Source organism: Schistocerca americana, chromosome 11 (genome assembly GCF_021461395.2).
Source record: "Schistocerca americana isolate TAMUIC-IGC-003095 chromosome 11, iqSchAmer2.1, whole genome shotgun sequence".
NCBI lineage: Eukaryota > Metazoa > Arthropoda > Insecta > Orthoptera > Acrididae > Schistocerca > Schistocerca americana.
This window is the reverse complement of record NC_060129.1, coordinates 80,699,179-80,715,620: the sequence shown is the minus strand read 5'-3', so window position 1 is coordinate 80,715,620 and position 16,442 is coordinate 80,699,179. Positions and strand designations below refer to the sequence as shown.

Sequence of the window (16,442 nt, the reverse complement as noted above, 5' to 3'; positions counted from 1 at the left end):
AGGAGAGACGCTCAGTAGCTCGGTACGGGCTTTTGTTAAAGTTTCGAGAACATACCTTCACCGAAGAGACGAGCAGTATATTGCTCCCTCCTACGTATATCTCGCGAAGAGACCATGAGGATAAAATCAGAGAGATTAGAGCTCACACAGAGGCATACCGACAATCCTTCTTTCCACGAACAATACAAGACTGGAATAGAAGGGAGAACCGATAGAGGTACTCAAGGTACCCTCCGCCACACACCGTCAGGTGGCTTGCAGAGTATGGATGTAGATGTAGATGTAGAAGGCACTGTTGGTCCAGATTGTCCCACTCCTCAATGGCGATTCAGCATAGGTCCCTCAGAGAGGTTGGTGGGTCACGTCGTCCATAAGCAGCCCTTTCCAATCTATCACAGGCATGTTCAGTAAGGATCATGTGTGGAGAACATGCTGGCCACTCTAGTCCAGCGATGTCGTTATCCTGAAGGAGGTCACGATGGGGGCGCAAATTGTTGTCAATGAAGATGAATGCCTTGCCAACATGTTGCCAATATGAATGCCTTGCCAACATGTTGCCAATATGGTTGCACTATTGGTCGGATGGCGTTGACATATCGTACAGCCATTACGGTGCCTTCCGTGACCAACAGAAGCATCCGTCAGCCCCACATAATGCCACCCCAAAACAACATGGAACCAAAACATCATAACACGACATCCTGTGGCTCTACGAAAAAGATTATTCGACACGGTGGTGTTGCTGTCAGGGTTCCTCCGAGCCGTAATCCATAGGTAGCAGTCATCCACTGCAGTAGTAGCCCTTGGGCAGCCTGAACGAGGCATGTCATTTACAGTTCCTGTCTTTCTCTATCTTCTCCATGACTGAACAACATCGCTTTGATTCACTCTTGAGACACCTGGACACTTCGCTTGTTGAGTGCCCTTCCTGGCACAAAGTAACAATGCGAACATGATCAAACTGTAGTATTGGCCATCCAGGCACGGTTGAACTACAGACAACACGAACTGTGTACCTCCTTCCTGGTGGAATGATGGGAACTGATTGGCTGTCGGACCCCATCTGTCTAATAGGTGCTTTGCTCATGCATGGTTGTTTGCATCTTTGGGCGGGTTTAGTGACATCTCTGAACAGTCAAAGGGACTGTGTCTGTGATACAATATCCACAGTCAACATCTATTTTCAAGAGTTCTGGGAACTAGGGTGATGCAAAAATTTTTTTGATGTGTGTATCATTTATGGACTGAATCTGGCACAGTTCTAACCGAACCAATGTACAGGGTGATTCAAAAAGAATACCACAACTTTAAAAATGTGTATTTAATGAAAGAAACATAATATAACCTTCTGTTATACATCATTACAAAGAGTATTTAAAAAGGTTTTTTTTCACTCAAAAACAAGTTAAGAGATGTTCAATATGGCCCCCTCCAGACACACGAGCAATATCAACCTGATACTCCAACTCGTTCCACACTCTCTGTAGCATATCAGGCGTAACAGTTTGGATAGCTGCTGTTATTTCTCGTTTCAAATCATCAATGGTGGCTGGGAGAGGTGGCCAAAACACCATATCCTTAACATACCCCCATAAGAAAAAATCGCAGGGGGTAAGATCAGGGCTTCTTGGAGGCCAGTGATGAAGTGCTCTGTCACGGGCCGATCCATCGCCTCGGGTAGTTGACGTTCAGACGATAAGGTTTCATAACTAACCTTTTTCGTAGGACTCTCCAAACAGTTGATTGTGGAATTTGCAGCTCTCTGCTAGCTCTGCGAGTCGATTTTCCTGAGCTGCGAACAAATGCTTGCTGGATGCGTGCTACATTTTCATCACTCGTTCTCGGCCATCCAGAACTTTTCCCTTTGGACAAACACCCATTCTCTGTAAACTGTTTATACCAACGTTTAATTCACCACCTATCCAGGAGGTTTAACACCATACTTCATTGGAAATGCACGCTGAACAACTGTCGTCGATTCACTTCTGCCGTACTCAATAACACAAAAAGCTTTCTGTTGAGTGGTCGCCATCTTAGCATCAACTGACGCTGACGCCTAGTCAACAGCGCCTCAAGCAAACAAATGTACAACTAAATGAAACTTTATAGCTCCCTCAATTCGCCGACAGATAGTGCTTAGCTCTGCCTATTGTCGTTGCAGAGTTTTAAATTCCTGAAGTTGTGGTATTCTTTTTGAATCACCCTGTATTATCTGCTTTCTATGATTCCTGCCCTTTCACTTCTGTTTTCCCTCTTCCCTACAACACATGGGTCCCCTCAATCTGAGGTCTGAGTAACATGCTCAGACACATTCCTTTAGAAACTAGATGTTTCAGAAGGTGGGAATGGTTTTTAGTGCATGTATTGGCAATACTAAAAAAATATTTCTCTTAAAAATGTGAGGTCAGGCTGATAAGTTCATGACTTTGATGAGAGATCATACCCAAATTACAAGTTTCTTATTTGCATTGAAGTCATATATCTATTCTGTGTAAGATTAGAGCATTGTAGAGAGCATCTAAATGCAGTAATTGTGTGTGATTTAACGAAAATGGAGAAAAATGAATGCATTAACCAGTTGTCGGAATCTGTGTGTAAATCTGTTAAGGTGGAAAAAACAAAGAACATTTTTGTCTACCATTATGCATGGTGCAGTTGTTTAAATTCTGTATTCTTTATATTGTTTCTACTTTACTATCACACTAGTATATTGTTTTGTGGCAAAATAAATGCAACCTTGCAAAATTTTGGTTTGTTGCTTTAATTTTGGTCACCAGTGTAGACCCATTACATTCAACACAAAACAAAAGCACAATCCTACAAATAGATTTCCCTCAATGAACTAATCCTTAAAAAAACTATTTTGTCAGTGCCAAGGCTCATGGTGACAGTCTTTTGCAATTCTCAAGGTGTGATATTTATAGACTGCTATTTTGCCCAACTTCTATTTTGATACATGACATCTGCAACTGTCACTGCTGGTAATATTGATATCAAGCACAGTTCTACAGTGAATTTATAACTACTTTAACTACCTTGCAAAGGGTAAATGGAACATTCTCGTATTGTGCTGCATCAGGATCAATTCCACAAGAATATATTTAAAAAGAAAACTCCAGTTGATAGAAGCTAAGGGTTCTCTTTCGCCAGGACAGTCGGCACAACTACATGTCTGTTTTTCCGTGGCAAAATTTATGGAATTAAGCTACGAGCTGATACCTATCCACCCTACTCTCCATATTTATCTTGGAGTGACTTCTGCATCCTCACATACCTCAAACATTGACTCGGTCAGAAGAAATTTGGGCCAGTGAAAACATAGTGCTTGAACAAATTTTCTATTTTACATACCTTGAAAAATAGTATTTCTTGGAAGGATTAAAAAATGAATAAAAGATGATAAAGGTACTGAGCTGAAAGGAGAGAATGTCGAGAAAGTAAAGTTTTTGTTTAATAACATTATTTTGTATACAGAAATCACAGACTTACCAGTCTACTCTCATAAGTAATGGCTATTCACTCTACCTCCTGGTAACTTCATTTTACTACGCTGACGGTACGTGTGCCCCTGTTGCAGGAGTTCTCGTGCCGCGAGGTGCACGCCACAAGCGGAGACTGGGTGCTGTACTTCGCGTCGCCACGCGAGATGATCGCCTTCAGGGAGGCCCTGCGCGCACTGTGGCCCTCTGTTTCAAAGGTCGGTTGGCTGCTCATCTGTGCTGGCAGTTCTCATATTTTCTGCCACCTCTGAATGGCAATTTTGAGTGTGCAGTCTTTGGTTACTTTTCAACATAATCACCAAAAACATTGAGACATTTATTGTACCTGTGGCCAGGCTTTGCAATACCCTCTTCAAAAAATGTTGCCGCCAATAATGTCAAAGTTTTTTGTAGCCTAAATGTTTAGTAATTCTAGAGTGTATGTGGCCAAGATAGACACGAAGCCCATGCCTACTACAGTAGTACAAGTTTATATGCCAACTAGCTCTGCAGATGACGAAGAAATTGAAGAAATGTATGATGAAATAAAAGAAATTATTCAGATAGTGAAGGGAGACGAAAATTTAATAGTCATGGGTGATTGGAATTCAGTAGTAGGAAAAGGGAGAGAAGGAAACGTTGTAGGTGAATTTGGATTGGGGCTAAGAAATGAAAGAGGAAGCCGTCTGGTAGAATTTTGCACAGAGCACAACTTAATCATAGCTAACACTTGGTTCAAGAATCACGAAAGGAGGCTGTATATGTGGAAGAGACCTGGAGACACTGGATGGTTTCAGATAGATTATATAATGGTAAGACAGAGATTTAGGAATCAGGTTTTAAACTGTAAGACATTTACAAGGGTAGATGTGGACACTGACCATAATCTATTGGTTATGAACTGTAGACTAAAATGGACAAAACTACAAAAAGGTAGGAATTTAAGGAGATGGGACCTGGATAAACTGAAAGAAGCAGACGTCGTAGAGAGTTTTAGAGAGAGCACTAGGGAATGATTGACAAGAACAGGGGAAAGAAATACGGTAGAAGAAGAATGGGTAGCTTTGAGAGATGAAATAGTGCAGGCAGCAGAGGATCAAGTAGGTAAAAAGATGGGGACTAGTAGAAATCCTTGCGTAACAGAAGAAATATTGACTTTAATTGATGAAAGGAGAAAATATAAAAATGCAGTAAATAAAACAGGCAAAAAGGAATACAAACGTCTCAAAAATGAGATCGACAGGAAGTGCAAAATGGCTAAGCAGGGATGGCTAGAGGACAAATGTAAGGATGTAGAGGCTTATCTCACTAGGGGTAAGATAGATACTGCCTACAGGAAAATTAAAGAGACCTTTGGAGAAAAGAGAACCACTTGTATGAATATCAAGAGCTCAGATGGAAAACCAGTTCTAAGCAAAGAAGGGAAAGCAGTAAGGTGGAGTATATAGAGTAAGGAAGGAGTATATAGCGGGTCTATACAAGGGCGATGTACTTGAGGACAATATTATGGAAATGAAAGAGGATGTAGATGAAGATGAAATGGGAGATACGATAATGCGTGAAGAATTTGATAGAGCACTGAAAGACCTAAGTCAAAACAAGGCCCCGGGAGTAGACAACATTCCATTAGAACTACTGACAGCCTTGGGAGAGCCAGTCCTGACAAAACTCTACCGTCTGGTGAGCAAGATGTATGAGACAAGCGAAATACCCTCAGACTTCAAGAAGAATATAATAATTCCAATCCCAAAGAAAGCAGGTGCTGACAGATGTGAAAATATTACCGAACAATCACTTAAATAAGTCACAGATGTAAAATACTGACGCGGATTCTTTACAGGCGAATGGAAAAACTGGTAGAAGCAGACCTCGAGGAAGATCAGTTTGGATTCCGTAGAAATATTGGAACACTTGAGGCAATACTGACCCTACGACTTATCTTAGAAGCTAGATTAAGGTAGACTTAGAGAAAGCTTTTGACAATGTTGACTGGAATACTCTCTTTCAAATTCTGAAGGTGGCTTGGTAAAATACAGGGAGCAAAAGGCTATTTACAATTTGTACAGAAACCAGATGGTAGTTATAAGAGTCGAGGGACACGAAAGGGAAGCAGTGCTTGGGAAGGGAGTGAGACAGGGTTGTAGCCTATCCCCGATGTTATCCAATCTGTATATTGAGCAAGCAGTGAAGGAAACAAAAGAAATATTCAGAGTAGGTATTAAAATCCATGGAGAAGAAATAAAAACTTTGAGGTTTGCCGATGACATTGTAATTCTGTCAGAGACAGCAAAGGACTTAAAAGAGCAGTTGAACGGAATGGATAGTGTCTTGAAAGGAGGATATAAGATGAACATCAACAAAAACAAAACGAGGATAATGAAAGTATTTGTATGGAGTGTAGCCATGTTTGGAAGTGAAACATGGACGATAACTAGTTTGGACAAGAAGAGAATAGAAGCTTTTGAAATGTGGTGTTACAGAAGAATGCTGAAGATTAGATGGGTAGATCACATAACTAATGAGGATGTATTAAATAGAATTGGGGAGAAGAGAAATTTTTGGTGCAACTTGACTAGAAGGAGGGATTGGTTGGTAGGACATGTTGTGAGGCATGAAGGGATCACCAATTTAGTATTGGAGGGCAGCGTGGAGGGTAAAAATCATAGAGGGAGACCAAGATCGGATACACTAAGCAGATATAGAAGGATGTAGGTTGCAGTAAGTACTGGGAGATGAAGCAGCTTGTACAGGATAGAGTAGCATGGAGAACTGCATCAAACCAGTCTCAGGACTGAAGACCACAACAACAACATGTCAGATCTTGAAACTTCTGGAATTTTCATAGACAAAGCAGTTACGGTGAACCTATGATTTTTCTCTAACCATTCTGTCAACTCGTTCGACGAGGTCAGCTGTAACGACAGACTTGCGTCCTTGGCCCCCTTCATTGTGCACATCATTTTGGCCATTTTTAAACTTTTGGCACCATTCACACACAACACCATCAGTCGTGAAGTTTTCACAATACACTTAGCTCATTCTCCAATGAATTTCTGCTGCACTATTCCCTTCTGCTTGCAGAAACCGAATTACACTTCGTAATTCACACTTGATGGGAGCAACAATGACGGCAGCCATGTTTATGTGGCTGTAGGCATTGCAGACTGATGTCTTGAGGTCGGCAATGGCGGAGTGTGTAGCGCAAGAGTTGCGCAGTTGCCTACAGTGCATGTGCGCATGTCCACTTTCTGCCTTTGCGGAGTGATCGGAGGTGTAAAAAAAAAATACGGCCCACATAGTTTTGAATGAAGTTATGCTGCTTGAGGGTGTTAAAATATTTTGTATTCCAATTGCAGTTTTCAGTTTTGACAAATGGTTGTTGTCAAGTGTTCTTAAAGCAGTTGGTTATCAAACAAAATACACTGTAGTTAGAAAATTAGCAAATATTTAAAAATAAAAATTTGAAGTTACTTATGTTGGTTGATGGGACCCACTCAGCAACATAAGGTATCACAAGCTGGAATATAGTTCCCAGCAGTGTACGAGGTGCTACCCAAAATATCCGAGAATTTCACTGCAAAATTTGGAAAACTATACTTACGTCCTAGTTTCCTCTGCCACCTTCAAAGTAGTCACATCAGGCTTATATGCAATGACCCCAGTGTTGTTCCCATTTTTTGAAGCACCCCTGGAAGTATACAGGATGAAGGGTGTTCGGGATGTGTTGTGATTCCTGTGAGGTGTTCTTAGTCGAGTCAAAATGTCACCCTTTCAACCCAATTTTCATCTTCAGGGACAGGTAGAAGTAGGACAGTGCTAGGCCTGGCAAGTAGGGAGGGTGGGGAGCGTTGCTGTGTTGTTTTGGCCATCAGTTCCTTCACACTGAGCGAGGCGCGCACGGGTGCTTTCTCACGGTGCACCGATCGACCTTTCTTTTTCCGTAACTCTGGCCATTTGTGCCAAACATTATTCCTTAGGCACAGAGTAAAGTTGTCCGCTGATAGGCTGACCGAATGGAATAAAATCATTATGCACTACTCCCCAAACGTCAAAAAATACGATTGGCACTGACTTCACGTCACTGCGATCTTGTCGACCTCAGACCTGAGATTCGTGACCTGTTACGACTCTAGATAAGGATTTTGCATACTCTCGAACCCTTTATTGCAGCTCAGTGCACGTCCGAATCCTGAGGTTTTGTCGGTCGAATCTGAGAAGGTGAGTGACAGACTCTGCTGCAATTCATCTTACATTCAGTTCCTCGTCTAGAATTTGTCGATACGTACCGTACGATAGCCCGAGTCTTACCACGAATTGTCCGCCTTCAGTCTTCGCGAATCAGCTCGTGCATTATGTGATCGTTTCTGGTATCGTGCACGTCGACTGTCGAGCAAAATGTTTGTAGTCTGCCACAAATTCTTAGTTTTTCTCAAAGTGCTCAAAACTCTCAAGTTTTCTAGCTCTACAGTGTACTCTCATCGAATGCCTTTGGCAGCACCCGTGTGTTTCAGCTGCAGTGTTCTTCAACTCGAAACAGCATTTGATGCGAATCCATTGCTCCTTCATGTTATCCGTTTCACAATTCACAGTAGCACTGAAACACACCCTGACAAGAGCTTTTACCACCAGTGAATACACACTCTTTGACAACATTGGCGCATTGCCGTAGAATGTGATGGAGACTGTGTAGAAAAATAGGATACGGACAACAAAAGTGGATGTATATTGTCACCATTTTCTGACTCTTAACAATAAATATGTTATTGAACGAGCCTCATAGTTTTTGTGATGTTTAATTTTGAAATCGGGAACTTCTCTCACCCTGTACACACAGCATAACATTATAATTTAAATTAGTATCCTTTGGAGGATACAAATTTGAAATAATGGAATTCTACACGGAAAAATATCTTTAATCAGGCGCTCAGCGTTCTGATGGGCAGAAATGCGGTAGGCGGGGAGGGGACAGCAGCACTGAGATCTGGCATCTCACACGGGGCAGGTATGATATTACAACTGCTCTGTAACCAGTATAAAACAAAAGAGAAAGCGGCAGCAGGCAGTACACATTCTCTGGTGTGCCTCCCGATTGAGTATTGAAAGAATGCCGGACCACGCTGCATATCTGCAGTGCCCTCGGACGTTGGTCCACGATTTCAGCTCTCGTGTAATGACACACGTACCTGTCTAGAACACCCACACACAGAATGTACAATCTTAACAAGAAACGGAAGATAATTAATCATTTTTATTCGTGTGCGTCCACACGGAAACTGCCAGTCGAGCTCGAACACTCCCTTATGACGTAAAAGTAAAACTGTCGTCGATCTGAAGGTCATTCTGAACACTGGGCTGTGCTCTGCTAGGCAGGATCCTAGTGGAGACGGTATTCCCTCCACATCTCCACTGACTTTCTCTTCCAGTTATAGGGGCACCAATAGCTTAACGTGAAAACTGAACCGCGGTGCAAGTAACAGTTTTTCACATTAATAGAGGTGAGAGAAGTGCTAAGTGATAGATAAAAATCCTAGGACTCTGTGTGTGAGTGGTTTCCAACCTGGGGGTAATTACCCCCTGAGGAGTAAAATGAAATTTTCTGAGGGGTAAAAACCAAACAATCCAATTCTGTTTGCATGAAACTAAATTATTTTCAAAAGATCATTACTATTATCACAATTACTGTAATACTGACTGTACACAATGTGATCAAAAGTATCTCGACAGCTGGCTGAAAATGACTTGCAAGTTCGTGCTGCCCTCCGTCGGCAGTGCTGGAATTCCGTATGGTGTTGGCCCACTGTTGACTCGATGACAGTTTCTACTCTTGCAGGCATACATTCAATCAGGTGCTGGAAGGTTTCTTGGGGAATGGCAGCCCATTCTTCACAGAATGCAGCACTGAGGAGAGGTATCGATGTCGGTCGGTGGGGCCTGGCACGAAGTCGGCGTTCCGAAACATCTCGAAGGTGTTCTGTAGGCCTGAAGTCGGGACTTTGTGCAGGCCAGTCCATTACAGGGATGTTATTGTCCTATAACCACTCTGCCACAGGCCGTGCATTACGAACAGGTGCTCGATTGTGTCGAAACATTGCTCTTCGACAGTGGTAAGCGACAAGGTGCTCGAACGTCAGTGTAGGCCTGTACTGTGACAGTGCCACACAAAACAACAGAGGGTGCAAGCTCTCTCCAAAAAAAAACACAACCACACCGTAACCTCTGAATTGTACTGTTTGCACTACACAGACTGGCAGATGACGTTCACCGGGCATTCGTCATACCCACACCCTGCCATCGGATCGCCACATTGTGTACCACGGTTTGTCACTCCACACAACGTTTTTCCACTGTTCAATTGTCCAACATTTATGCTCCTTACACCGAACAAGACGTCATTCGGCATTCACCAGCGTGATGTGTGGCTAATGAGGAGCCGCTCTAGCCTGAAATCCAAGTTTTCTCACCTCCTGACTAACTGTTATAGTACTTGCAGTGGATCCCGATGCAGTATCAAATTCCTGTATGACGGCCTGGATAGATGTCTGTCCATTACACATTACGACCCACTTCAGCTGTCGGTGGTCTCTGTCAGTCAACAGATGAAATCGGCCCGTACACTTTTGTGCTGTAAGTGTCCCTTCACGTTTTCACTTCATTATCACATCGAAAACAGTGGACCTAGGGATGTTTAGTAGTGTGGAAATCTCACGTACAGACATATGACGCAAGTGGCACCCAGTCACCTGAACACGTTCAAAGTCTGAGAGTTCCGCAGAACACCCCATTCTGCTCTCTCACTATGTGTAATGACTACTGAGATTGCTAATATGGAGTACCTGGCAGTAGATGGCGGCACAAGGCAACTAATATCTAAAATGTATGTTTTTGGGGGTGTCCGGATCCTTTTGATCACTATTTTTCCCCCCCAGAACCACGGACCTTGCCGTCGGCGGGGAGGCTCGCGTGCCTCAGCGATACAGATGGCCGTACCGTAGGTGCAACCACAACGGAGGGGTATCTGTTGAGAGGCCAGACAAACGTGTGGTTCCTGAAGAGGGGCAGCAGCTTTTTCAGTAGTTGCAAGGGCAACAGTCTGGACGATTGACTGATCTGGCCTTGTAAGACTAACCAAAACGGCCTCGCTGTGCTGGTACTGCGAACGGCTGAAAGCGAGGGGAAACTACAGCCGTAATTTTTCCCGAGGGCATGCAGCTTTACTGTACGGTTAAATGATGATGGCGTCCTCTGCATCAAACCAGTCTCAGGACTGAAGACCACAACAACAACAACTATTTTTTCTCAGTTAGTGCAGTGGAGGTTACAGGTTCCTCACATAGTCCACCGACTACACACGCATGTTGTGCTTTGTCCCTTACATCGCTTATGATAAAAGTGAAACGTATATGTAACAAATGCTAAATATCTCAAGATAATGCCTTCTCCAAGTTGTAGGTAGTACCTTCAATAGCCCAGAAATTGGTTCATTATTTGGTTCGAAACAGATAAATTAATAATTTGCCAGCTCAACACAGCAGTAACTACCTAAGGGCTATCATAGTGCTGGACAGAGTTAGTAGTAGTAGTGGAAGAAGAAGAAGAAGACATAAAGCTTGAACAACTGAAGTTGTCCAATTTCTGCCAATCGAGAAGTAAGGAATGCGGCAGTGAAGTGATTTACGAACAGTGAGTATAGTACACAAATCTGCTTTTGCTTGATTTTAAATGGGACTGAAGAATGCAGGTCAGGCAAGTGCCGCACTGGAGAGGAGTAATGCAGGGGAAGTATGTTTTGTATCGAGTGTCATACCCTCACTTTGGATAGTTAGATTCCTTTTCTGAGAAAGAGTTGCGGGTAGCTCTTGCAATGCACCACGAATGTCATCATTCTTCGTTCACACACACACACACACACACACACACACACACACAATGTAAATAGTGTTCCAAGAAAAGTATTCCATTCTAAAGTTTAGTTAGGTGCTAAAGTTAGTGATAATGTGGAGAAGGGGGACGGGGTGGGTCGGAGTGCTAACTAATGTCCGATTGCATTCAGGGGTAATGGTCTAAGAAAGGTAGGGAACAACTGGTCTGCATCTACATACATACATACTCTGCAAGCCACTGCATGGTGCATGTTGGAGGGTGCCCTGTACTACTATTACTACTTCTACTACTACTCCTACTAGTTGTAGCCTTTCGTGTTCCGCTCACAGGTAGAGTGAGGGAAAAACAACTGCCTGTATGCAGAATGAATGGGAAGTTTGGAAGGTAGGAGATGAGGTACTGAGCTGTGAGAACAGGGTGTAAGTCTTGCTCAGGTAGCTCAGACAGCAGAGCGCTTGCCCAGTAAAGGCGAAGGTCCCGAGTTCCAGTCTCGGTACAGCACAGTTTTAAACTGCCAGGAAGTTTCAACTGCCTGTATGCCTGTGTACGAGCCTTAACGTCTCGTATGTTCGTGGTCCTAATGCGAAATGTATGTTGGCGTCACTAGGATCATTCTGCAGTCAGTTTCAAATGCCAATTCTCTAAATTTTTTTCAGTAGCATTCCTGGAAAAGAATGTCATCTTTCCTCCAGGGATTCCCATTGGAGTTCCCAGAGTATCTCTGTAAGATTTGTTACTGTTTAAACCTACCAGTAAGAAATCTAGCAGCCTGCCTCTGAATTGATTCAATGTCATCCTTTAATCCGACCTGGTACTGATCCCAACCACTCGAGCAGTGCTCGAGAATAGGTCGCACTAGGGTTCTGTATGCGGTACCCTGTATAGATGAACCACCTTACCTAAAATTCTCCCAATAAACCAAAGTTGACCACTCGCCTTCACTATCACAATCCTCACGTGCTCGTTCCGTTTCGTATCACTCTGCAGCATTGCGACCAGGTATTTACGTGACGTGATCGCATCGACCAGAACACTACTGACGCTGTATCCGAACATTACAAGTTTCTTTCTCCTGCTTGTCTACTCTAATTTACATTTTTCTATGTGTAGAGCTAGCTGCCATTCATCCCACCGACACAAAATTTTGTGTAAGTAATCTCATATCCCCCTACAGTCGCTCGACGCAACATCTTCCAATATGTCACATCGTCGGCACTCGTATCTCTGTTAACACGATTCCGAGGATGGAATCTGACTTATTTGATTCAGTAGTCTTGGACTTTATCATTGGGCCACCCGTGCGAGCTCTAATTGCTCCGAGTTTTACCTATACTGTACGGTCTGAAAATTAGTTAAGTAGATCCAGTAACTAATGAAGTGAACAAAATCAGTGAGGAAAGAGCTTTTCGGTACAACTAGCTGGCGAGAAAGTGGGGTAGGTTCACAGAACACATTCTGAGGTCTCAATAAATAGCTTATTTTGTTACACAAATGCCCTCTCGTTGCAAGAAAGCACTGGTCGCACCCATCCACAAGAAGGGTAGCACGAGTGATCCACTAAACCGCCATCCAGAATTATTGATATCCTTTTCTTCTATAAGGGGCATTCGTATGAAACCCGGTCACTAATGTAAAGTAACGGTAACGATTTTAGTAACTCAAAAATGTGGCCGTACACAGTACACGTGCCCGAAAATAGTCACCAAAACTGTTGGCACATTTATCCCATTGTGACACTTGAAGAATCTAGTAGGCTACTGTCGGATCAAAGTCACACACTTCATCGTGCGTTGCAAATCGATGTCCGCGAATAGCTCGGTTTAGAGGTCTAAACACATGGAAGTCACACGGTTAAAGGTTGGGACTGTACAGTGGATGTTCCAGCATTTCCCACCAAAATTGTTGCAATGTCATCTTCACCACATTGGCGGTGTGTGTGGGGACGTTATCGTGCAGGAGGATAATGCCATTAGACAACGCACCTCAGCTCAGCATTTCAACTCGATGGCTCGTCTAAGGTTTTGTAAGGTGGCTCGATAACTCTGAGCATTGACGGTGGTTCCCCGTTCCAGGAACTCGACAAACAGTGGGCCCTTCTGGTCAAAAGAGAAGGACATCGTGACTTTCCCAACACTGGTGTGCACGGCCTTAGATTTCTTTGGAGTTAGTGAAGTCACACGTTTCCACTGCTTGCTCTGACGCTTGCTTTCCGGTTCAAAATGGTGGCACCGTGTTTCATCATCTGTGACAATACATAACAGAAAGCCGTATTCCTCCTCACGACAACGTTGCTGGTGACTCAAAGACAGCACCGTTCGAGTACTGTGCAGTTCGGCGGTCAGTTGGTGGGGAAACCACTGCACACAGATTTTTTGAAAGTTCAGGTGTGGATGCATTACGGTGTGGGTGGTGCCCGTGCCGATACCCAGTAACCGACGGACCTCATCCGCAGTGATTCTGCAGTTGTCCGAGACTAAACCCTTCACTTCTGCAACCGTTTCTGCTGTGATGGCAGGATGAGGCTGTCCGGGACGAACGTCGTCTTCCAGTGACTCGCACCTCTCGAGGAATCATTTGCGCCATTCCACAACACTCGAATTAATTGGACTGTACTCACCGTACGTAGTCTTCGATACATTTCACGGCCTCCGGCTCCCTCCGCTGCCAAAAAATGCACTCCTCGTCGTTCCTGCTTACTCGGCTGCAAGTTCGGCAGTGTACAATAACTTATAACTTGTGTGAGTACCTTCTCTTCAGCACGAAACCACACTGGCTCTATGCACTATCAAACAGTGTGCGTGCGTCAGACTCTCTATCGATAGATGGTGCTGCCATACTTACAGCTACGTGGTGCCACCTTATGTGTAAGGCGGAGGTAGACGCGCTGACCGGGTTCCATTTGAATGAACCTCATAGAATCGTAGAACATATTCTGAGCTCAGATGTAATGAGGTACCTCAAATAGAAATACCTCCTCCACACCAGCCAGCACAGATTCCAAAAACCGTAGGTCACACGAAATGCAACTCGCACTTTTCTCGTGTGACTTCCTGAGAGCCACAGATTGAGATAGTCGGCTTTATTCAGTATCGACAGACATACGAAAAGCATTTGACTCAGTACCAGAGTTACATTTATTAATGAAAGTACAATAGTGAGGCGTATCAGCTGAAATTTATGGCCGGATTGAGGTTTTCTCGGTAGGCAGGAGACGGCACGTTATCTCGGTTGGAGAGTCGTTGTCAGATGTAGGAGTAACCTCAGGTGTGCCCCGTGGACATATGTTGGCACATTTGATGAATATTAATCACCTTGCAGACAATATTAATAGAAACCTCAGACTTTTTGCAGATGATGCAGTTATCTGTAATGTAGCACTGCTTGGAAAAAGCTGCACAAATATTCATTCAAAACTTAATAAGAACCTGAAGTTCGATTTGATTTCTTTATTAATCTGTGAAACAATTTACATTGTATGGATTTCGTCATTGAATAATAGACAATTTAACAGTTTAAATTTGTTTCTTACACAATAGTACACAAACCAGATGGCAGTTATAAGAGTCGAGGGGCATGAAAGGGAAGCAGTGGTTGTGACAGCCAGAGCGAGAGCACCAGCAGCAGCGAGTACTGTTTGTATAAAGCGTTTATTTTGCGTTTTGTTTACGACCTTCCACTAAGGAAGGGATTCTATTTGTGTTTATCTGCTCTGCATAGTAACTAACAGTTCTTGATAAAACTTTACGTAGTTTTCGTGTTAGATTTCTTAGTGTTTTCTTGATCGTTTAGAACAGAAAGCGCCCTAAAACCGTCTTTTGTTTGTTTCGCGGCCGTTAGCCACTAGCCACTTGAATCAGCAGTTGTCTTGTGACAGCCAGAGCGAGAGCACCAGCAGCAGCGAGTACTGTTTGTATAAAGCGTTTTTGTACTTATTTGCTGCGCTTAGCTTTTAAATAGTTTTTCTGGGAAAACCTAGCGTAGTTTTCGCGTCTCGTATTTCAGTGAGTGTTTCTTGATTATCAGAGTAGCTCATCAGAAGATTATCTTGGGAATTTGTCACCGTATAGAGTAAGGTAAACATAGTCATGTGTAGGGACTGTGGTTGTTGTGAGCGGACGCAAGGAGAATTGGCCACTCTTCGGGGGCAGGTGGAGGCTTTGTCTGTTAGGCTCATCGAGCTCGAGGCGCAGGCGTCGGCTCGTAGTGGCGTTGGGGCAACTGTGGTGAGACCTATGCCTACTTCGGTGGCCTTGGAATCACATGGAACCCCTGATGTCGCTGCGTCTTCCGGCAGTGAGCATCTTACCGGTCAGCCATCACTCCAGGGTGAATGGCGGACAGTGGTGGGCTCGCGCGTGCCTGGCCGAAAGGCGAAGGTGGGATCTGGCCGCGTGGCAGCTGCCTTCCCCCTTTCCAACAGGTACGGGGTGCTTCCTAGTGGTGATGACATCGTTTCCGAGCCACCACAGGATGCCTCGCCTGTTGGGCCAGTGGCCGATTCTCCGGCAAGGTCCCGACAGTCACAGAGGGCGGGCCTATTAGTTATAGGGAGCTCCAACGTTAGGCGGGTTATGGAGCCCCTCAGGAAAATAGCGGGTAGGTCGGAGAAGAATGCCAGTGTGCACTCGGTGTGCTTGCCGGGGGGTCTCGTCCGTAATGTGGAGGAGGCCCTTCCGGCAGCTATTGAACGCACTGGGTGTGACCGGCTGCAGATAGTAGCACATGTCGGAACGAATGACGCCTGCCGCTTGGGTTCTGAGGCCATCCTTGGTTCCTTCCGGCGGCTGGCTGATTTGGTGAAGACAACCAGCATCGCACGCGGAGTGCAAGCTGAGCTTAATATCTGCAGCATAGTGCCCAGAGTCGATCGCGGTCCTCTGGTTTGGAGCCGTGTGGAGGGTCTAAACCAGAGGCTCAGACGACTCTGCGACTATAATGGTTGCAAATTCATCGACCTCCGTTATTGGGTGGAGAACTGTAGGGTCCCCTTAGACAGGTCAGGCGTGCACTACACACCGGAAGCAGCTACTAGGGTAGCAGAGTACGTGTGGCGTGCACACGGGGGTTTTTTAGGTTAGAGGG

At 44.3% G+C, this 16,442-nt stretch overlaps 1 protein-coding gene across 1 annotated transcript in view; it reads left to right on the top strand.

Annotated features, from left to right (window-relative positions):
• LOC124553253 overlaps positions 1 to 16,442 on the top strand; it is a 286,386-nt gene that overhangs the window by 233,061 nt on the left and 36,883 nt on the right. The window contains exon 19 of the mRNA XM_047127140.1: positions 3,578 to 3,697. Coding sequence (XP_046983096.1) covers positions 3,578 to 3,697 — 120 coding nt within the window. The remainder of the gene's footprint in view (positions 1 to 3,577; positions 3,698 to 16,442) is intronic.